The 19,364-nt window shown below is 36.8% G+C and overlaps 1 protein-coding gene across 1 annotated transcript in view; it reads left to right on the top strand.

Moving 5' to 3' along the window:
- The window catches only part of DPYD (dihydropyrimidine dehydrogenase), a 1,003,571-nt gene that overhangs the window by 269,624 nt on the left and 714,583 nt on the right, over nucleotides 1-19,364 (top strand). Inside the window, exons 7-8 of the mRNA XM_062191802.1 lie at nucleotides 7,639-7,720; nucleotides 18,644-18,731. Of these exons, the coding sequence (XP_062047786.1) occupies nucleotides 7,639-7,720; nucleotides 18,644-18,731 (170 nt within the window). The remainder of the gene's footprint in view (nucleotides 1-7,638; nucleotides 7,721-18,643; nucleotides 18,732-19,364) is intronic.

Below are 19,364 nucleotides of genomic sequence, written 5' to 3'. Positions count from 1 at the left end.
TTTGTTGTATGCATAGACATTATCCTGCTTAGCTATTTTCAGTTCATAGTCTCTTGAGTTTGAGTCATTTTAAAACATGTGATGTAAAAATGAGAAGAGTGGTACTGGTATGTTAATAGTATTATTCAGTTATTCAATTTAATATGTTCTTTCCTAAATGTATTATATCAAAAGATTGTGGATTATAATGAAATACAGCCAGTTGAAATATATTTGGTATTTGAATTTTTTATGACTAAGGGACTATTTTCTAAATAATAAATTTATCATAGCTAACAATCACAGAAAATAAAATTAATTAAGTTATGACTAAAATTTGCAATGCATATAATGTGTTTTTGGCTTGCCTCTAAAAATATCTTTATAAATGTATAAATTTCAATATTGGTCAGTTGATACAATGAAACCCAGACAATATAAAATAACCAGTGACATAGAAGTTGCTATATTTATTGATATAAATATTTATATATAAGTTGTCATTGATATTAAAGTACTTGAATTGTGAAGCAAAACTGTCACATGTTAGGAAAGCCTTTGGATAAAATATGAAGCATAGATAGCCTAACTGTCAAGAAATAATTATTTTTCCATAATGATGTTTCTCTACTATGAATTTCAGGGGATTATACATATTTTACATTTTTTTCTGGGGAGTAAAATGTCCAATATATTATTTTTCAGGAAGGATTTATACCATTTTTTAGAATGGCATCTTGCCACAGCTTTATTAATTAGGGAAAGCTTAATCTACCAACAACATATGTGTAAGCATCATAGGGTTTTTTAAAATTATACACACCAGTAAGTATGTGAGCTTTTAAAAACAGGCCCCTCAATTGTTAAATACCAAGGTAGAATAGGAAAAATCTCCCTGCCCCTTAATTGGGTTTTCACAAAGGCTTAAAATGAAACCAGCCCTTTTGTGAATTTTTCTGTGTTGCTAATTTTGGGAGAAGATTATAGTAGTTAGCATCTCTGTCCTTTTCTTTTTCATCTAAATGTAGTTTAGAATTCCTAACCACATAAATTAAGCACTAAACTTGTGATTTTTATTTGTTCTTTTTAACATTTTCTAAAGGGTCCTGTTCTCCTGGATTCATGACCAAACATATCATTGAAAAAGATTTTTTTCTTTGCTTTTGAATCTCAGCAGTGTTTAGGGACAGTATGAAGTATTTAATCAGGCTTATTTGTACTGTCCCATGGTAGAGGCATTCTGTGTCACTGTTTCAGGATTATAAAAACTGACACTGGAATTTAGCCAGGATTACAACTGTAAAACTTTCCTGTTAATTTATTTTCTCAGTTACAGATGCCTTGCCTTCTCTTGTCTCTTCAAAGTGGCTAAAAAAGAGTAAATTAACTTTGTATTTGAAATCAGTTTTGTAAAGAGATGATGTCAAGTTTTATCTTTCTTTCTCCTTTGCCTCCAAACAGGATCCTTTATCCCTGGTGAATTAGTATAACAACCACTTTTTAAAAAATCAGTAGATTTGGTGAAAGACACCCAGGATTTAATCCTTTTTGTATTGAACATGATTGATTATATTTGATGCTGCAACAATTTTTATAATAATTAGTGGTTTTGCTTTCATTCACATGTGGCTTCCTTTTTTTCAGAACCTAAGTTTAAAAGGGTTAAAAGAGCTTGATATTCTGATAACCAATATAAATAAAATAGTATTAAAGGATTTTAGGTGTGTGTACACATATGTGCTTCATAATTTTTAACTTTAAAAATGAAGAACCATGAAGTAGAACATTTTGTTGGATAGGACAGTCAGGGAAATGCTGTCCCATTCTTTATTTTGTCTAAAATATAGTGTTTTCATTATTTTTATTGCATTTCATGTTGACAATAAGAAAAAATGGGATCTTTGTGAAACATACAGGCACTTGAACAAATTAATGTAAAATGAAATTAAAATTTGATGCAGAAAAGTTTTGATGCTAAGAAAATTTTGAAATTGTCTTTTATTTCCATTTTTCTAAAACTTAAAAAATACGCTTATAGTTACAATAAGAAATATTTGAGAATTTATGTAGTGCAATTTTAAAATGATTTACTATCATATTTTCACTTTTTAAAAAAAATTGTTTATCTGGGGTATAATGTGGCCTAGCATGTTAAGTCATCACCTGTGATGCTGGCATCACATATGAATGCTGGTTTGAGTCCTGGCTGCTCCACTTCCAATCCAACTCCCTGCTAATTTGCCTGGCAAAGCAGCAGAAAGTAGCCCAAGTTCTTGGGCCCCTGCACCCACAGGGGCTACACTGATGGAGTTGTAGGCTCCTGGATTCAGCCTGGTCCAGGCCTGGCCATTGTGGCTGCTTAGGGAGAGAACCAGTAATGGAGGATTGATCTTTCTTTTCCTCTCGCCATCTCTCCCTGTCTCTAACTTTGCATTTCAAATAAATAAATAATTCCTTACTAAGTACATAATTAACAGATAAATACATTTTTATATGCCCTGACCTCTCTCTCTGTGTCCTGAGCAACAAGATCATAATTCAAATCTTGGACTTATATTTTAGTACGTTTTATGTTGCTATAACAAAACACCTGACACTGTAATGTCTAAAGAAAAGAGGCTTATTTCCTTCACTGTGTTGGGGCCTGATAGTTGAAGATTGGGCAACACTATGTGTTTGACTTCTGATGAAGCCCTCCCCACCCCCAGCTTTGCCACAGCATGGAAAGGGAACAGGCTGTGGTGAGCAGGGATCCAAGTGTATGGATGGCTTTCCTTTGTAACAACCTGCTCTCATGAGAACTGACTCCTCATGACCAGCATTAATCCCTTTCAATAGTGGTAACCACACAACTTAGTTACCATGCACTGGGTCCCACCTCTTAAGGTACATCATCTCAAGACAACCAGAATGGTGATCAAAGCACATCCAGGACACAGCACATCTCTTCTTTATAAACTTTACCACATCAAGATTGCTTTACTATAGTAGCTCCCAACTGGGTCTCTTGGCTTCCTGATTTCAAATCCATTCTTTTTTGAGTTTTAAAGTCTGATTATATAACTGTTCTCAGAATCTTGCAATACCTATCCATCACCAAAGAGTAAAAGATTTGCATACCCCAAGAAAGTCTCTCTTGATCAGCTTTTCATCACTACAATGAAATACCAGAGGCAGTCAACTTAATAAAGAAAAGGGTTTTATGTTGGTTTACAGTTGTAGGGACTTCATCTGGTGAAGCACAGCACAGAGCATCATATGGTGAAAGACAGCGAGTGAACGTGTGTGTCTGGCTGGCCAGTCTCCCTCTGCTTAAAGTATTAAGATTCAATCATCACATTCCACCACTGGGTTGAATGCTTTTAAAAAGGTGTGTCTATGATGATATCAATTATATCTCAATGCAGGCATATTTTTTCTTATTTTAAAGAAATGCATTTTTGTATTTGAAAGGCAGAGTTACAGAGATGAAAGAAATCTTGCAGCCTTCTGTCAACTGGTTCACTCCCAAAGCGTCCACAACAGTTGGGGGGTAGGCAGCCTGAAGCCAGGAGCCCGGAACTCCATCTGGGTCTCCATGTGGGTGCAGGGGCCCAAGTGCTTGAGCCATCTTCTGCTTTCCCAGGTGTGTGACTGGGGAGCTGGAACAGAAGTGGAGCACCGATATGGCATGCCAGTGTCTCAGGCAGCGGCTTCACCTGCTACGCCACAAGACCACCTCTAAAAAAGCTGTATTTTTAAGTGTATCAGAAAACCAATTAATAAAATATTTGTTTACTTGTAGAAATGTGAAAACTAAAAATGGCAGTTTAATGGTGTATTTAATGTTAGATGCCAAAGATGGTGTCAATTTTGACATTCTTATCCTCTAGCTTATACAATAACATTATTTTAAATATGTTATTTAATAATCAGCCTTAATTATTTTTCAATCATTTCCATTAAACAAAAATTAACAAAATAATCATTTTTATTATTAAAGATATAGTAGACACTGTCACTATGTTAGATTTTGAGCACTATAAAAACTCCATATGGTCATATAAAGAGACAAAATTGAGGAAATCCATATTGCTGCATATGCTATCATTTTAGGAATTCCAAGTCAATTGTCAAATATCAGAATGTGTCATGTCCTGGGTGTTGAGCCACCTGTTCCCCTGGGAAAATGGGATAAGGAATGCCAGTAGCTCACTCAGCATGTGCTGATGGTCAGTGTATACATGGAGTTCTCTATTAACTCCCCTATGGAACATAATGTTAAAGAAGCAGTAATAAAAACTGAATCATTGCAAGCTTACATATATGGACAACTGTAGCAACTATTTAGAATTGAAGGTGACAATTTTTGTTTTGACAATGAGACATTGTTCAGAATATCATTGACATTGTTAAAAATTATGAGCCCTTAGAAAAAATATAAGACAGGCTCCTTTTAGTAAGTTTTATAATTGCAGTTAAATAATCTAAAAATGGTGCTACCCTCCTTCCCATTGCTTGCAGCTGGACTTGGTATAGAGCTAGTAAAGGAATCAATGTGATGATGGGATTTGGGTCTTGAACAATTCATCTAATGGAATTGTCTGAGGACCACTGTTGGGTGGGGAGAGGAACAAAAGCTTAATTTTAGGCAAGATTACTTTGAGGTCCCTATTTCCAACCAGGTGGATATTATAATACCTGGAATTTTGGTTCAGTTATAGAGATGTGGAAGTCATCATAGTTATGACATTTAAGGGCCTAAGACATTTCACCCAATTAATCATCTCATCCCACAATGAACTTTCCATCATTTCAAACTCTCTTGTTCACAATTGGTATTTTATACTTGTCACAGTGTATGGTGCATGCATGTCTATCTACCAACTGTTTGCTGATCTCTTTTATTAGTGAATATAAATATGTTACATTGGAATAATCAATAATCACCTCCCTACCCTCTGCTTATTTGACTATGACTAAATCCAGTCATTTCTTTGTCTCCCGTGTCACTTATTTCCTCTAGAGGGCCTTGGAAAACGAGTTTCTCTCACATTTGTATTAATTTAAAATATGTAACAAGCACTTTGGTAGGTGGTGGCTACAGTAGTTTGAGGGTAAGATGGGGTGCTAAGCAGAGTGCTTAGCAGAAGCCTGGGGTGTGTTTGTTCTGATGTAGCTTTAAGTGTTCACAGCCATACTGCTGTGAATCCAGTAGACTCCTTCCTCTTCGCTCATGTTTCTTCCATTTGGGTAGGTATACCTCCTTTCTTTCTGAACAACAGAGAATTTGTTTCTGCTTCTTGTAAGCTGATCTGTCAGTTATTAAATGGGAGGCACTGGCCTCCACTTGCACCATTTTTCCCTCTTATTTCTTATACTACTTAGATGTTATAAAAATCCCAGAATAGGGCTTGGCTGAGCAAGGTGCTCGCCTTACTATGTGTGTTTTTTTTTTGTTTGTTTGTTTTGTTTTTTTTTTGACAGGCAGAGTGGACAGTGAGAGAGAGAGAGACAGAGAGAAAGGTCTTCCTTTTGCCGTTGGTTCACCCTCCAATGGCCGCCGCAGTAGGCGCGCTGCGGCCGGCGCACCGCGCTGATCCGATGGCAGGAGCCAGGTGCTTCTCCTGGTCTCCCATGGGGTGCAGGACCCAAGCACTTGGGCCATCCTCCACTGCACTCCCTGGCCACAGCAGAGAGCTGGCCTGGAAGAGGGGCAAGCGGGACAGGATCGTTGCCCCGACCGGGGCTAGAACCCGGTGTGCCGGCGCCGCAAGGCGGAGGATTAGTCTAGTGAGCCGCGGCGCCGGCCTTACTATGTGTTTTGATGTAGTTGGTTGGTTGGTTGGTTGGTTTAGAATTATTTATTTATAGCTTATTGTTTTGGTTTCCTGTGCAGCCTTTTGAGGACCTACATCAGACTCTAGTTTTCATTCGCTGACTATACATATGTGGACTTATTTCTTTCCTATAGATCTCAGGCCTGTTAAGGCTGGGTATCCACGTACAATCCACAATAGTTATGATTTGTGCTAAGCTTTTGAAGGTATCACCTTCTGTGGTGTCTAGACTGTCTTGAAGATCTCTGAAATATAATGGCTGGGGTTCACAATTCAGTCCAAGAGATTCTTATATTTGACCAAGGCTCAGATTTAATGTTACATATAATTTTCTATTTTTAACTTGATGGAAAGATACTTTTGTCTGAGGTCTTGATTTTATATTGTAACTGCAAGGCATTTTTATAGTGTTGTGAATAGTGCTTGCTGGTTGCTTGGTATATGTAAATTAATTTTCTTAAGTCTTAAGAAAAAAACAGTTGCCTATATACTTTGTAGTATTTTTCATTAGATGATCCAGAAGATTCATCTTCATCAATTGTTTATGTTAGAAATTAATCTCTATAGCCCGCGCTGCGGTTCAATAGGCTAATCCTCTGCCTTGCGGCGCTGGCACACCGGGTTCTAGTCCCGGTCAGGGCACCGATCCTGTCCCGGTTGTCCCTCTTCCAGGCCAGCTCTCTGCTGTGGCCAGGGAGTGCAGTGGAGGATGGCCCAAGTGCTTGGGTCCTGCACCCCATGGGAGACCAGGAGAAGCACCTGGCTCCTGCCATCGGATCAGCGCGGTGCGCCGGCCGCAGCGCGCTACCGCGGTGGCCATTGGAGGGTGAACCAACGGCAAAAAGGAAGACCTTTCTCTCTGTCTCTCTCTCTCTCACTGTCCACTCTGCCTGTCAAAAATAAAAAAAAAAATAAAAGAAATTAATCTCTGTAAACCTAGATGTTTCTTTCATTGCATATACTTCTGCCTGTTGCAGTTATCTTTTTAGGTGTTTTTCCTCACCAGAAACATTACTCAAGAAAAAGTAGAAATTTACCAAATTTGTCATCAAATCACTGTAGCTAACATTGTGCCTGACACTTTGTGTATACCAGTTACATGAATAGATGAATGACTGAGCGGATACATATAGCCTTTTTGTTGTTTGAAACATTGAAGTTGTTTGATCTTTCCTTGCACCATCTGATGTATTATAATAATAAAATAATTATATGATAGGTATCATAATTCTCTTAAGTGCAAATAATAACCACAGATATCAAAGGTTTACAGTTTTGCTAACTGTGTCCTCTCAACACGCTGATTGCTGTCACAGAAGTCTTGCTTATTGTAAGAATGTTCCATGGATCCCATGGAACTGATGCCATAATGTTTTGAACAGCATGGTAATCCAGAGTTCCACATTTATATTTCGAGAAGCTAGAGGCATATTTCCAAAATATATATGGGTATGCATGTGTATAGACATATAAATTTAACTATATCTATTTTAACTAATTTTTCAGATCCATCTTAGGAATTCACAGAATTTTTATTTATCAACTGAATAATTTATTAAACTTAGAAGTATTGGAATTTCTTTTTACCAATTTTATATTTGTTATTTCTTATTTTTATGATTTTTTATTTTATTGTCAAATCTGTTTCTACTGTAATGGTAATCCATGTAATGTTTTCCATGCTAATCTTAAAAATGAGGGTGCATTCATGCTCACATCATGAAAATGTTTAATACCTAGAAGAGATGCTTATTCTGGTAATATTGATAAAGACATGTTCCATTTTTTTAAGAATGGTAATTTTTTCACTAATGTTGCTGCTGGTTCTTCTTTTTTGTAGTGCCTCTGAAATCCCTCAGTTCCGGCTGCCATACGAGGTAGTGAATTTTGAGATTGAGCTAATGAAGGACCTCGGTGTAAAGGTATATGAAAAACGTAACTATATGTGTATTGCTCAAAAAGCAAATAGGCTCTGTACTAAAGATTAACAGCAAATGTCACACGTTTTAGGAACGAACAATTAAAAGCTACACCAGGCAGAAGCAGAAAGATTCTTTCCCTTGCTTAGGGCATTTGTCTGTCTACTGTCTGAATGCCACTAGCTTGGAAAAGGGCAATCAATAGTTCTCATCTGGCACGCCTGCATGTGATTAATTGTCTGTAAGAAACAAATTCCTAAATTGCTTTAGGGGTTCAGTGCAGCTAGTAGAAGGATTTGGTTTCTTTAATCACGTTTTGCCATGCAAGTTGTATGTACTCTGATCCATTAGTATTTCACAATTTGAAACATAATTTCTAACAGAATTTTATTTTCTTTATTATATGCATGATGTCAGTATTGTTAACATGTTAATCCTTCCTCAGCATAAGCAGTAAATCAGTGGAGTAGAAAGCAACAGCTTTGTGTTTTTCATTGTTGGGCAAAATAAATACTGTGTAGTTATTTTAAAGATGGCTGAAAGGTTGATACGTTACATTTTCAGAATATAGCTTTAGATGTTTCTATTCTTTTCGGTTAAGACTGTTGTACTCTGACTCTTCACCTAAACCAATTGTAATTTTTGTTTCAAAAGTATTAATTTTCAGTGATGAATATAAAACAATAATATACTGTGATTTACATATACTTCTGTAAATATATGCACAAGATATTTTCAAAGTGCTTTAAAAAGTCCTTTGTCACATATTTTGTCAGTAAAATTAAAAGTTAATCAGAAAGAGGGGAAGCGTCTCAAATAGCAATGTATGCATTTATAGGTCTTGTTGCATTTTATTTGACAGTAGTTGCATAATGAAGTGTTCACATATAACACTAAACAAAACTGTGTGATAGCAAAAACACAGCATAGATGTACACAACTCTATATCCAAATGTACACAAACTCAATATCCAAATTCTAGTGTTCAAAATAGATAATTTAGCGATTGTTACTTTTTAAATTTTTTTTTAAGTTTTAAGGATTTTATTCAGTGAGAGAAATTAGTAGGAGAGCGACAGTGATGGCTTTATTGAGGGGAGAAAGAGAAGTCTAGAAGTTAAGTTGGATCCATACCAAGCAGAGAGCAGGCCAGGAGCAAGCCACGTGCAGCAAGCAAGCAGGCAGGAAAGCAGAGCAGCAGAGCCGGTAGCCCAAAGGCCATGCGCCCTGAAGGCACAGGCAACAAGGGCAACAAAGAGTGGGCCCACTGTGTTCCAGACCTTTCATCTACTTCCAAAGAGGAGTGGTTACATAGCCTGATAGGCAAGTGCACATACAGGTGGGGTCAGGTAGGGCCATGAGATCACACAGGGGGCATGGTGGAGGGCATGGACTCCACCTTAAATCTAATCAATTTTAAGGGATGGTTACTTTTAATGGAAAGTTCTTTTAATGCCTTCCATTTTGAATTTAAGCTATTACAGAATTCTCACTAAATAAGGAGATGATTATTTACTGAGTCTTTGAACTAATATATTTGGTGTTACTACCAATTATAGATGAATCCAACATTACCCTAAGTCATTTCTAGATTTATGTTGTAAATAATTTTAAAAGTGTATTCAGTTTTTTACAGGATAAGATATATTGTATAATATGGCATATCCATTACTCATATTTGAAAGCTCATCAAGACATTGATAATAGACAATGTATTGAGTGCCAAAAGAGTGGATTTCAGCTACAGTCATGTAGCTTCCTAATTTTGTAGTCAAATAGCTGTGGCAAATTCAATTAATTTATGTAGCTTCAGTCAGTATCTATTCATCAGGAAAAGTACACTACTGTGAATTGTGTAGGAAATAACATATAAGCTTACTTATGCATAGAATATCTCTGGAAAGAGATAAGAATCTGATATCATAGAGTGCCTTTGGGAAGATAAGGATAGAATTCATCACCATTTTGTACCTTTGGATTTTAAACCCAGTGAATTTATTACATTATAGAGGAAAATTAGAATGCAAATTGAAGAGGAAGTTGATAGTACGGTCATATCCATATCTTAGGTAATTGTAAGATGCAAAGGAGACAAAATACTCAAATTTGCTATGTGAATAAGAAATTGAAGGCCGGCGCCGCGGCTCAAAAGGCTAATTCTCCACCTGCAGCGCTGGCACACTGGGTTCTAGTCCCGGTCAGGGTGCTGGATTCTGTCCGGGTTGCTCCTATTTCAGCTCTCTGCTGTGGCCCGGAAGTACAGTGGAGGATGGCCCAAGGCCTTGGGCCCTGCACCCGCATGGGAGACCAGGAGAAGCACCTGGCTCCTGGCTTCAGATTGGCGCGGTGCGCCGGCTGCAGTGGCCATTGTGGGGTGAACCAACGGCAAAAAGGAAGACCTTTCTCTCTTTCTCTCACTGTCCACTCTGCATGTTAAAAAAAAAAATAAAAGAAATTGAATATACAAGTCTGAGGAGAGACAGAAATTTTGTTGCACATTGTAGGCTTCCATCCATGGATGAGTTCTCTTACAGGCTTTTATAACCAACCAACTTTGGCCATAAGAGCATTCATTTTTAAGAAGTGGTCTACATTTATTACCACCATTTTCTCATCATCCAAATTTTCCTTATAATGTGCCTTCAGGTTGTCCCTCTTAGTTAACATTTTACATTTCAAAGTCAAGAATAACTTTGGCAGTGAAATGAACTTTTCTTAATTTATGCTGTTTGAATCCTGTGGAGCCTCTGATGTATAAATTCTCTTATATTTGTATTTATTTTGGGCTTTCATGATCTTATGGTTTCATCTGTTTCTCTACTTTTTCTGTCTAAAAGGTTTGTTTCATTTATTCAATGAATAACTATTCAGTATACACTTTTTTTTTTTTTTTGGACAGGCAGAGTGGACAGTGAGAGAAAGAGAGACAGAGAGAAAGGTCTTCCTTTGCCGTTGGTTCACCCTCCAGTGGCCGCCACGGCTGGCGACTGTGGCCGGCGCACCGCGCTGATCCAAAGCCAGGAGCCAGGTGCTTCTCCTGGTCTCCCATGGGGTGCAGGGCCCAAGCACTTGGGCCATCCTCCTCTGCACTCCCGGGCCACAGCAGAGAGCTGGCCTGGAAGAGGGGCAACCGGGAGAGAATCTGGCGCCCCGACAGGGACTAGAACCCGGTGTGCCGGCACCGCAAGGTGGAGGATTAGCCTATTGAGCCGTGGCACCGGCCTCAGTATACACTTTTTAAAAAGATTTATTTATTTACTTGAGAGGCATAGTTAGAGAGAGGGAAGAAAGAGAGGGAGAGGTCTTGCATCCTATGGCTCACTCCCAAATATCTGCAGTGGCTGGAGCTGGACTGATCTGTAGCCAGAAGCGAGGAGCTTCCTCCAGGCCATAGCAGAGAGCTGGATCAGAAGTGGAGCAGCTGGGACTTGAACTGGCAGCGATATGGGATGCTGGAGCCACAGGTAGATGGTTAACCTACTCTGCCACAGCACTGGCCCCAGTATACACTTTTAAAAATATATTTACTTACTTGAAAGGCAGAGTTAGAGAAGGAGAGAAAGGAAGAGAGAGAGAGAGAGAGAAACTTCCGTTCCCACATGGCTGCAGGGGCCCAAGGACTTGGGCCATCTTTGATTGCTTTCCCAGGCACATAAGCAGGGAGATGGATTGAAAGTGGAGCAGCTGAGCTTGAATTGGCAGCCTTATAGGTAGCTGGTGCTGCAGGTAGTGATTTATCCCACAGTGCACAATGCTGGCCTCCAGTATTCACTTTTTATCAAGTAATGTGTCAGAACCTAGAACCATCCTTATTTTAACTACAGTGCTATATTCTTTTGTTTTTTTTTTTTAAGATTTTATTTATTTATGTGAGAGTTAGAGTTACAGACAGTGAGAGGGAGAGACAGAAGGAAAGGTCTTCCATCCATTGGTTCACTCTCCAAATGGCCGCAACGACCCAAGCTGTGCAGATCTGCAGCCAGGAGCCAGGAGCTTCTTCCCGGTCTCCCACATGGGTGCAGGGGCCCAAGCACCCACCTGGGCCATCTTCTACTGCTCTCCCAGGCCATAGCAGAGAGCTGGATCAGAAGAGGAGCAGCTGGGATTAGAACCGGCTCCCATATGGGATGCCAGCACTGCAGGTGGAGGATTAACCTACAGTGCCATGGCGCCGGCCTCAGTTCTATATTCCTAATGGTTTAATAAGCATAGCTATCCATCCAAATAACATAACCAGTTATGTCCTCAACCAAGTTCAATTTAGCATCTCTTAATTATCTTGTTCAGCTAAGTTTCCTGTTGAATAATTTATTTCATATCTAATAGCCAATTCATTCTCTTGAGTTCTAAGATGAATTTTTCAAGTCAAATATCATGTCAGTAGAATGTGATGAGATTCTTATCTATTCTTTATATTTTGTATTTATTTTTTCTTCTACTGTTTCAATGGCTGGAATCTCTAGTACGTTAATGATAACACATTGAATCTTTTTTGTATTTTTGAGGTAGCATTTTTAATCATATCAGATAAATATTATCACTTCCTAGTCTTAGCTTACCAAATTTTATAAACTTTTTAAGACAATAAAGGATGTTAACTTTTTCAAATACCATTTTAAAAACATGTTCAGTTTTTCTGTTGAATTACATTAATATTTGCATTTCCGGATCAATTTTTGCATCTCTTTTTATTATTTATATACATATAGAACTAGATTTGTTAGCATTTTCTTAAAATTTTATTATGCATAGACATTTATATTAGGAGTATTAAAGCTAGAAAAATACTGAGAAATAGTCAAGTAAGTTGCTGCCCTTGCAGAGTTTCAAATCAAAGCTGATTTTTGTTTTTTTTTGTTGTTGTTGTTCCTTTTGCTTGTTGTCTTTGTGAGTTTTGGGGATAGAATTATGTTAGCTTTATGAAAATAAACTTCTAAGCATTTAGTTATTTTGTCATTGGTATAAATATTTTTTGAGTCTTATATTTTTCATTAAATTTGTAAATTCTGATTTCAAGGCCTTTTTAACAGACAACATTGATCATTCTTTTTCACAATTTGATTGTTATTTGTCTTTTATTCTCATGTTAATTTTGCTAATATAAATTATCCTAGGAAGCAGTTTTTTTCTGTTTGAGACATTTTTAGTTTATTAACATAATGAAGCATTATTCTAATATATAATAAAATATCTTTTTTTGCTTTCTCACCTGTAGAATTTGTTTTTCTTATATTTGTTAATTAATGTATTTGAGAAGTAGAGAAAGATAGAGCGCTTATCTGCTCGTTCTTTCTCCAGATGCCCAAGGATTAAAAGCCAGGATCCCAGAACTCAGTTCAGATCTCCCACATGGGTGGCAGGAAGCCCACCACGTGAGCTGTGTCCCATAGTCTTCATTGGCAGGAAACCAGGGTCAGCTGCTAGATCCAGGAACTTTACCCTGTCATTATGACATGGGTCTCAGGCGTCCCAGTCAGCATCTTACTGCCATGCCAAATGCCTTCCTTCTCTTGTATTTTTTTAATGTTTTCTCTTGATAAGAATAGGTAGTGCTTCCTTTAGTTAATGCACCTTAAAAGACAGATCTGAAAGTTTTATCTTTCTTAACCATTCATTACTGGCTAGTCTTTATTCCTCCTCCCTATAATTCAATCATTGTTTCTTTTTCCCTTTAACCTTTTTTACTTGTGTTCTTACTTCATGTTCATTTTTGCAAGTTGGATAATGAAAATATATAAGATTATTAATGTTATCAAAGTATGCCTTTATTGGCATCTGTATATTTTCATTGTTTTAGGTTTTTTTGAATAATTATAGTTTTGGACTTTCCTTTTAGACAGCAATTTTGTAGGACTTTTTGCTTCTTTATTGTCAGGATAGATTTCAAATTTTTCCTTTTTAAAAAAATATTTATTTGAAAGAGTGACAGAGAGAGGTAGATACATGGCTGGGGAGTGGAGGCTGAGGGGGAGACGTTTGAAGTGCTAGTTCACTCCTTAAATGGCCACAGTGGTTGCCCTGGGTCAGACCAAGGCTAGGAGCCTGGAATTCCATCTGCATCTGCCACAAGGGTGACAGGGGCGCAGGCACTTGAGTATCTTCTGCTGTTTTCCTAGGTACATTAGTAGGGAGCTGGATTGGAAACGGAGCAGCTAGAACTGAAACGTGCACTCATATGGGATGGCTTAACCTGCTTCACCATGATGCTGGCCCTTGCATTTTTCTCTTTCACTAATTGGTAGGATATACTATTTTAAGTTAACCCAGTATGTTCTCAAATGTTTTCATTTGAAATGATCATCTCTAGTGTAATAAAATTATTCTTTATGATAGGCTTAATAATTATATTTTTATAAAAGCCTTAATTTTGTGGTAAAAATTCCAGTAAAGAGCCCTGCAAGTTTTTTTCATGCAATGCAGACTTCAAAAGAATCTCCCATTATAATTGTGTCAGACAAGTCACTAATCATTTAAATGAAATCTGCTTTCTTGTTTTACAATTCAGAATTTAGGTGGACATGAATATTTTTGTTTTATATTTTGTATTATATGTTTTAATTTTTCAAGTTTTCAAGTGTAAAGTCTGCGTAAAGATCTTTCATTTCTTCTATTACATGCTTAAAATATGTAAATTTGCCATTCCCAAAATATTTTGATAGAATTCAACTTTGCGGCCAGCGCCGCGGCTCAGTAGGCTAATCAGGCACACCAGGTTCTAGTCCCGGTCGGGGCGCCAGATTCTGTCCCGGTTGCTCCTCTTCCAGGCCAGCTCTCTGCTGTGGCCCAGGAGTGCAGTGGAGGATGGCCCAAGTGCTTGGGCCCTGCACCCACATGGGAGACCAGGAGAGGCGCCTGGCTCCTGGCTTCGGATCAGACGGTGTGCCGGCTGCAGTGGCCATTGTGGGGTGAACCAAAGGAAAAGGAAGACCTTTCTCTCTGTCTCTCTCTCTCGCTGTCCATTCTGCCTGTCAAAAAGAAAAAAAAAAAATAGAAAGCTTTCCTGCTTTGTTATTTGAGACAAAATATCGTAGTAAGTTCCCTGGTAATATCTCCGTACAAGTTTGTTTTATACAGTGCTAATTTGAATCAAGAATTTCCACTATTATGGGAAAATATTGGAAAACAAATATAAGATTATATATCTCTGCTAGAAGGGGAGAAACATGCATTAGTAGCTAGAAATATAATTTTTGTCTATAGCTAAATATTATATTAAAAATCTATTTTCCATCTTAGAGCTTATCAAAAATGTGGAGTATGTTCATTGTTTCTATGTCTATCTAACATCATATTAACAAATGCTAACATTTCATAGATTATCAGCTACAGTAATGATTTTGTTGTCTATTACTATCATGTTAGTTTTAGTTTTTGTTTTTTTTTTTTTAAACAAGTCTTAGTTCGGTTTCCCAAAGCATCATATAAAGTTTAAATATTTTTTTGTCAAAAATCTTGCTCCTAGTGCTTGGTTCTTTCTGAGAGTAGGTTTTTATTTCAAGTCAAGTGCTTGGGTTTGAGGCTTTAGAGAGGGAAGCCTCTTGGTGCCTGTCACTCCTTTAAATCCTGTTATTGCTCTGGTCTCCTTTCCATCATGCAGCTGCTGCCTGGTGATGATTAGCACCCATCTTTTTCAGTGTCTATCCTCAGGAAAGTCAGAAGCTTAGTGATATCTTAGCAAACTAACACCAAGGTTCAAGATACTTAAAGATTTTTATATACCAAAGAAAAATACCAATGCTCCCCTTTCCTAATTGCACACCATTGCCTACAGACTATAGAAATTTAAAATCTCTGTGCATCCTTCCTGGATATCATTAACTCAAGGCATGTTCACTTGATATGGTGGAAGAATTGTGATATCGTCAGTCCCTTTTTGATAAATCACATTAGGCATTACAAACTAAACTATTGCATTTGTGTGCACACATATACATAAACACACACTCACCCCATCTCAGTAAGGACAGGAGATCTTTCCTGGATCACTGTTGAGGCAATAGATACCTTAACCCTAATATTAATTATTCTGAGGAACACCTCCACCTATTGTCAGGGCTTTCTACTCTTCATCTTTGGAAATTGCATTCTTTGCAATTTGCTAATATTTCTTTTTAATGTTTTAAATTTACATTTAATAATTGTACACATGTGTGGTGTGTAATGTGGTGTCTTGATACATGTATACAGTGTAATTACCAACTTTGTATAATTACAGAAAACAAAAAATCCTTCTTGGAGCTATTTTGAAATACATAGTCCATTATTGGTAGCTGTGATCACCCTACTGCATACAGGATATAGATCACCAGGATTTGTTTTTTCAAGCTGATTTTGTATACATTGTCTTAAAATATGTGTACCTGTCATTGTCTTTCGTATATAACCTTAATTAATATTGGTATTAAGATGATTTAGATCATAAAATAAATATGAAATTTTCCATCTTTCTAACAAATGATCCATCCTTTAAAGTCTGAATTAATGAAAATTCTAAAGCCTTATTATTAGATAATTTTAATGGCATTTAATTCCACTAATTCTGCAGTGACACTATTAGAAACTCACTATTAAACATTTTTAATAGTACATATTTCATTAATGTTCCAGTTTACTCCATGGTATTTGATGTGTTCCAGAGTTCTAAGTAACTAGGTGTTAATCACAACATGGGTATCCTTTATAAACATTCAAATAGTTCCCTATCTACAAATATGAAAACACGGTTAGTATTTAGGAAGGTAAAAGTTGGCCCCTTCTGATCTGTCACAGTCATCTTTCCCTTACTTGTGTCTCCTTTCCTTGCCTTGCACTTTATATTCTAAAGACACTACATTTTAAGTAGAGGGCCTCATAAAAGAGGCTTTTTTTGGCCCGTGAGAATGATGAGAGCTCAGCCCTTCATTCTCCCTTTAACCTCGGGAAATGTGAAAGCATAGTTGTTATGCAGGTGGACTCTGAAATTAGAGTACACATATGCTTTCAATAAAAATTACCCAAGCTCTTTTGTCCTTTAGCATCATCATCTGTAAAACGAAAGCACTGCTAAGACTCCATAGTGCTGTTGTGATTATTGAATGGGTTAGTTTATGCAGAGCACCTTTGCACTTAGTTAAGTGTTCTGTATGGGTCAGCTGCATTTATTATTGCTACTTGGATAAGTTGTTATTCCTCTGTGATCCAGCTTATGGATTTTGCCTTCAGAATACAATTTTTTTTTCCAGTGTGCATCCTATCTTTATGGCAGAAAATGCAAGATTAACTTACTTGTCTTGTATTTTTATAGGGGATATACTGACACATACCTAATGACTGGATCTCTCAACTTTATTCAGATGACTAGTCCCTGATTATAGGGTTTATCTTCTACCCTTTGATTTGCATGTATCTTAACAAAGTTTTCACTTTGCTCTTGCTGTTGCTGCTCAATTTTCATGATGTGATCAATACAGTGGATCACTGTGACATTGTATGGAAAGTCCAGATCACTTCAGAATAAATACAGTGTTCCTTAAGTTGACCTATCCCAGAGGTAGAACTATATGTGGATATTGTTATCTGTACTCTGTGACTGTGAACTGTTTCTGATGAATTGTTTTAATTGAAATGTAAAAACGATTCTTTTTTCTAAAGCAGTGGTCTCACACAGTGAATCCATGATCTTATTAATCTGCTGTAGCAATAATATCACATCTGTCATTGAAACTGAAATCAGGGAAATTCTTGAGTTGATCATTCAGTGGTTTATGATCCATCCTCCATGAATCTTCTGGTCTTAACCAGAGTTACACTGCTGAATTAAAAGGAGATATGGCAAAGAACACTACTATATCTACCATCCCACACAAACACAAAATATCAAATTGTGCTTTGTTTACTCTCTTGGCCAAATTTTCATATGTTTTCAGGTGGTCTTCCCAACTATTTTACCTATTACAGCTCTTACTTCACAGACCAAAGACCCAATATGGGGATTATTTCAACTGACAAATGTAAAAAAATTATTTATGAACTAGAAGAATGATCACTGACTAAATCTGTGGTCTCGGTGGGTCCACTGTGAACCAAATTTCAATCAGGCTTTTTTTTTTTTTTTTTGCATTTTCTTATTTATTCCTCACTCTTCAGGTACAGTGTCAGTGAAGAACCCACTCCAACCATATTTGAAATGTCTGATTATTTCTTTTTGCCCAGTGCACACTTTCCTGGTAAATCACTGTAGTTCCTCTTGGGAACAAGAGGGATTATTATAGTATTTACTGGCCAGGATGATGCAGGGTTGCTTCTTTAGGAACCTGATCACCTCTTCATTCTGCAGATTCTGGTTCTGAAATCAACTCATGTCTGGGAACTGAGAAAAGTATTGTGACTTTTAATAGAGGTGACTCTCCTCTGCCCCCTGACTTTGTTCATCTTCTCTGGACAGTGTCCCCTATCAAAATCCTATCTGTTCTTTTTAAAGGCCCTATTGAAATCCCACTTTCTCCTGTAGTCTCATCCTTAGGACCTTAGCTGGCATCAGTCTTAAGTTCCATATATATGTAGTGGTTATATACTTCTATATGTATTTCAGTTAATCTTCCGCTTCTTCACTACACTGAAGTAGGAATGGTACCTCATTTACCATTTTATTGTTTAAAATGCCCCACAAGGCTATGAAATTTATTGACTTGATTTTAATTGATTTGGCTTTTCTGCTGCATTTAACCATTAAATAAAACATTGATGTGTGTGTGTGTGTCTTTGTGTCTATGTATCTTGTATATTTATAGGTGTATATACTAAAAGTAAAAAATATTTTTACATATTATAAGTGGAATCTTATATAAACTTGGAGTTTTGGACTAATTTTCATTATTTTTGATAAATATTAAGGTTTTAGTTAATCAAATACAAGATATTTATTATTTAAAATACTATTTCTTACAGATAGTTTGTGGTAAAAGCCTTTCTGTAAATGAAATGACTCTTCGCACTTTGAAAGAAGATGGCTACAAAGCTGTTTTCATTGGAATAGGTAAGTAGCATACTTTTAATTTTTTATTTGTAATTAAAAAATTCTTGACAATATCCATAAAAATGATTGCCTTCATTCTCAAAGTGGAAGATGTATCTTAGCAGGGAATAACAGAAATGGTTAACCAAATAAATGCATTTTGATTTTGTAACTAGTTGTGTTGCTTCACTTTAAATGTGGTTAAGCTTTGGCGTGATAGTCTTTTAGCTTCCCATTCTCTCCAAACCGTTATCACCAGTGAACATCTCTACGAAGCAGGATATTTTCAGGTGATGCCATGGAAGATTAGAATCTGTCTAGATACTGTGACGTTCATTTTATGATAATTCATTTGAATTGTTAATGAAATACAGTACTTGGTATATTTCTTTACTCTTCAATTTTCAAAATTCCCTAAAGGCTTTTCATATTTTGTTGACTTTTAAAGATAGTCAGCAATAGTTCTGAAAGCCACATGAATAGTCTGTTGCTGCTGAGGCTTATATTGTGTACTATGCTTCCTATTTTGCCTGAATATCTCAGAGACTGAGGTTTCTGAAGTTTTTTTTCAAATAACGTTTATTGAGAAACCAAAGAAAACCAACAGTTGATCTTTGTCTCATCAAATTTCTAATCATTCTATTTCATGATTAA

Source organism: Lepus europaeus, chromosome 5 (genome assembly GCF_033115175.1).
Source record: "Lepus europaeus isolate LE1 chromosome 5, mLepTim1.pri, whole genome shotgun sequence".
NCBI classification, from domain to species: Eukaryota; Metazoa; Chordata; class Mammalia; order Lagomorpha; family Leporidae; genus Lepus; species Lepus europaeus.
Note: the sequence above shows the minus strand (reverse complement) of the source record. Positions and strands in the feature narration are given on the sequence as shown.